The sequence below is a fragment of the Fukomys damarensis genome, unplaced genomic scaffold, assembly GCF_012274545.1.
Source record: "Fukomys damarensis isolate Sample0158 unplaced genomic scaffold, DMR_v1.0_HiC HiC_scaffold_20, whole genome shotgun sequence".
Classification (NCBI taxonomy): domain Eukaryota; kingdom Metazoa; phylum Chordata; class Mammalia; order Rodentia; family Bathyergidae; genus Fukomys; species Fukomys damarensis.
Window position 1 is genome coordinate 814,205 of NW_022900932.1, and position 338 is coordinate 814,542.

General features: G+C 63.0%; 1 protein-coding gene across 1 annotated transcript in view; it reads right to left on the bottom strand.

Moving 5' to 3' along the window:
- Cchcr1 (coiled-coil alpha-helical rod protein 1) overlaps positions 1–338 on the bottom strand; it is a 12,041-nt gene that overhangs the window by 2,220 nt on the left and 9,483 nt on the right. The window contains exon 13 of the mRNA XM_010643473.3: positions 170–222. Within this exon, the coding sequence (XP_010641775.1) occupies positions 170–222 (53 nt within the window). The remainder of the gene's footprint in view (positions 1–169; positions 223–338) is intronic.

Here is a 338-nt window from a genome sequence, read left to right on the forward strand (position 1 = left end):
GCGGCCACCACTAACCCGGCCAGCCGCGTGGCGCTCCGGGGACAGCGCTGACCTCTGCAAGGGTACAGGGCAACTGGGCTGTCTCCACCGGCTGCCAGCTCACTCACATCTCTCAGGACCTCGCTCCACCCCGCCGCCTGGCCCGGCCGTCCGGCTCCTCGCTCCTCACCGGCCTTGGCCTGCTCCCTCCGAGCCTCCTTCAGCCTCCGCCCTTCAGCGCTCCTGTGATTACAGTGCGGCATGGACTGGCTTATCAATGCCAGCCACTAGGTGAGTCCTTGTTTCCAAGTTATCTTCTATTTAGTGAGCAAATATCACGGGTCAAGGGCTATGGTAGG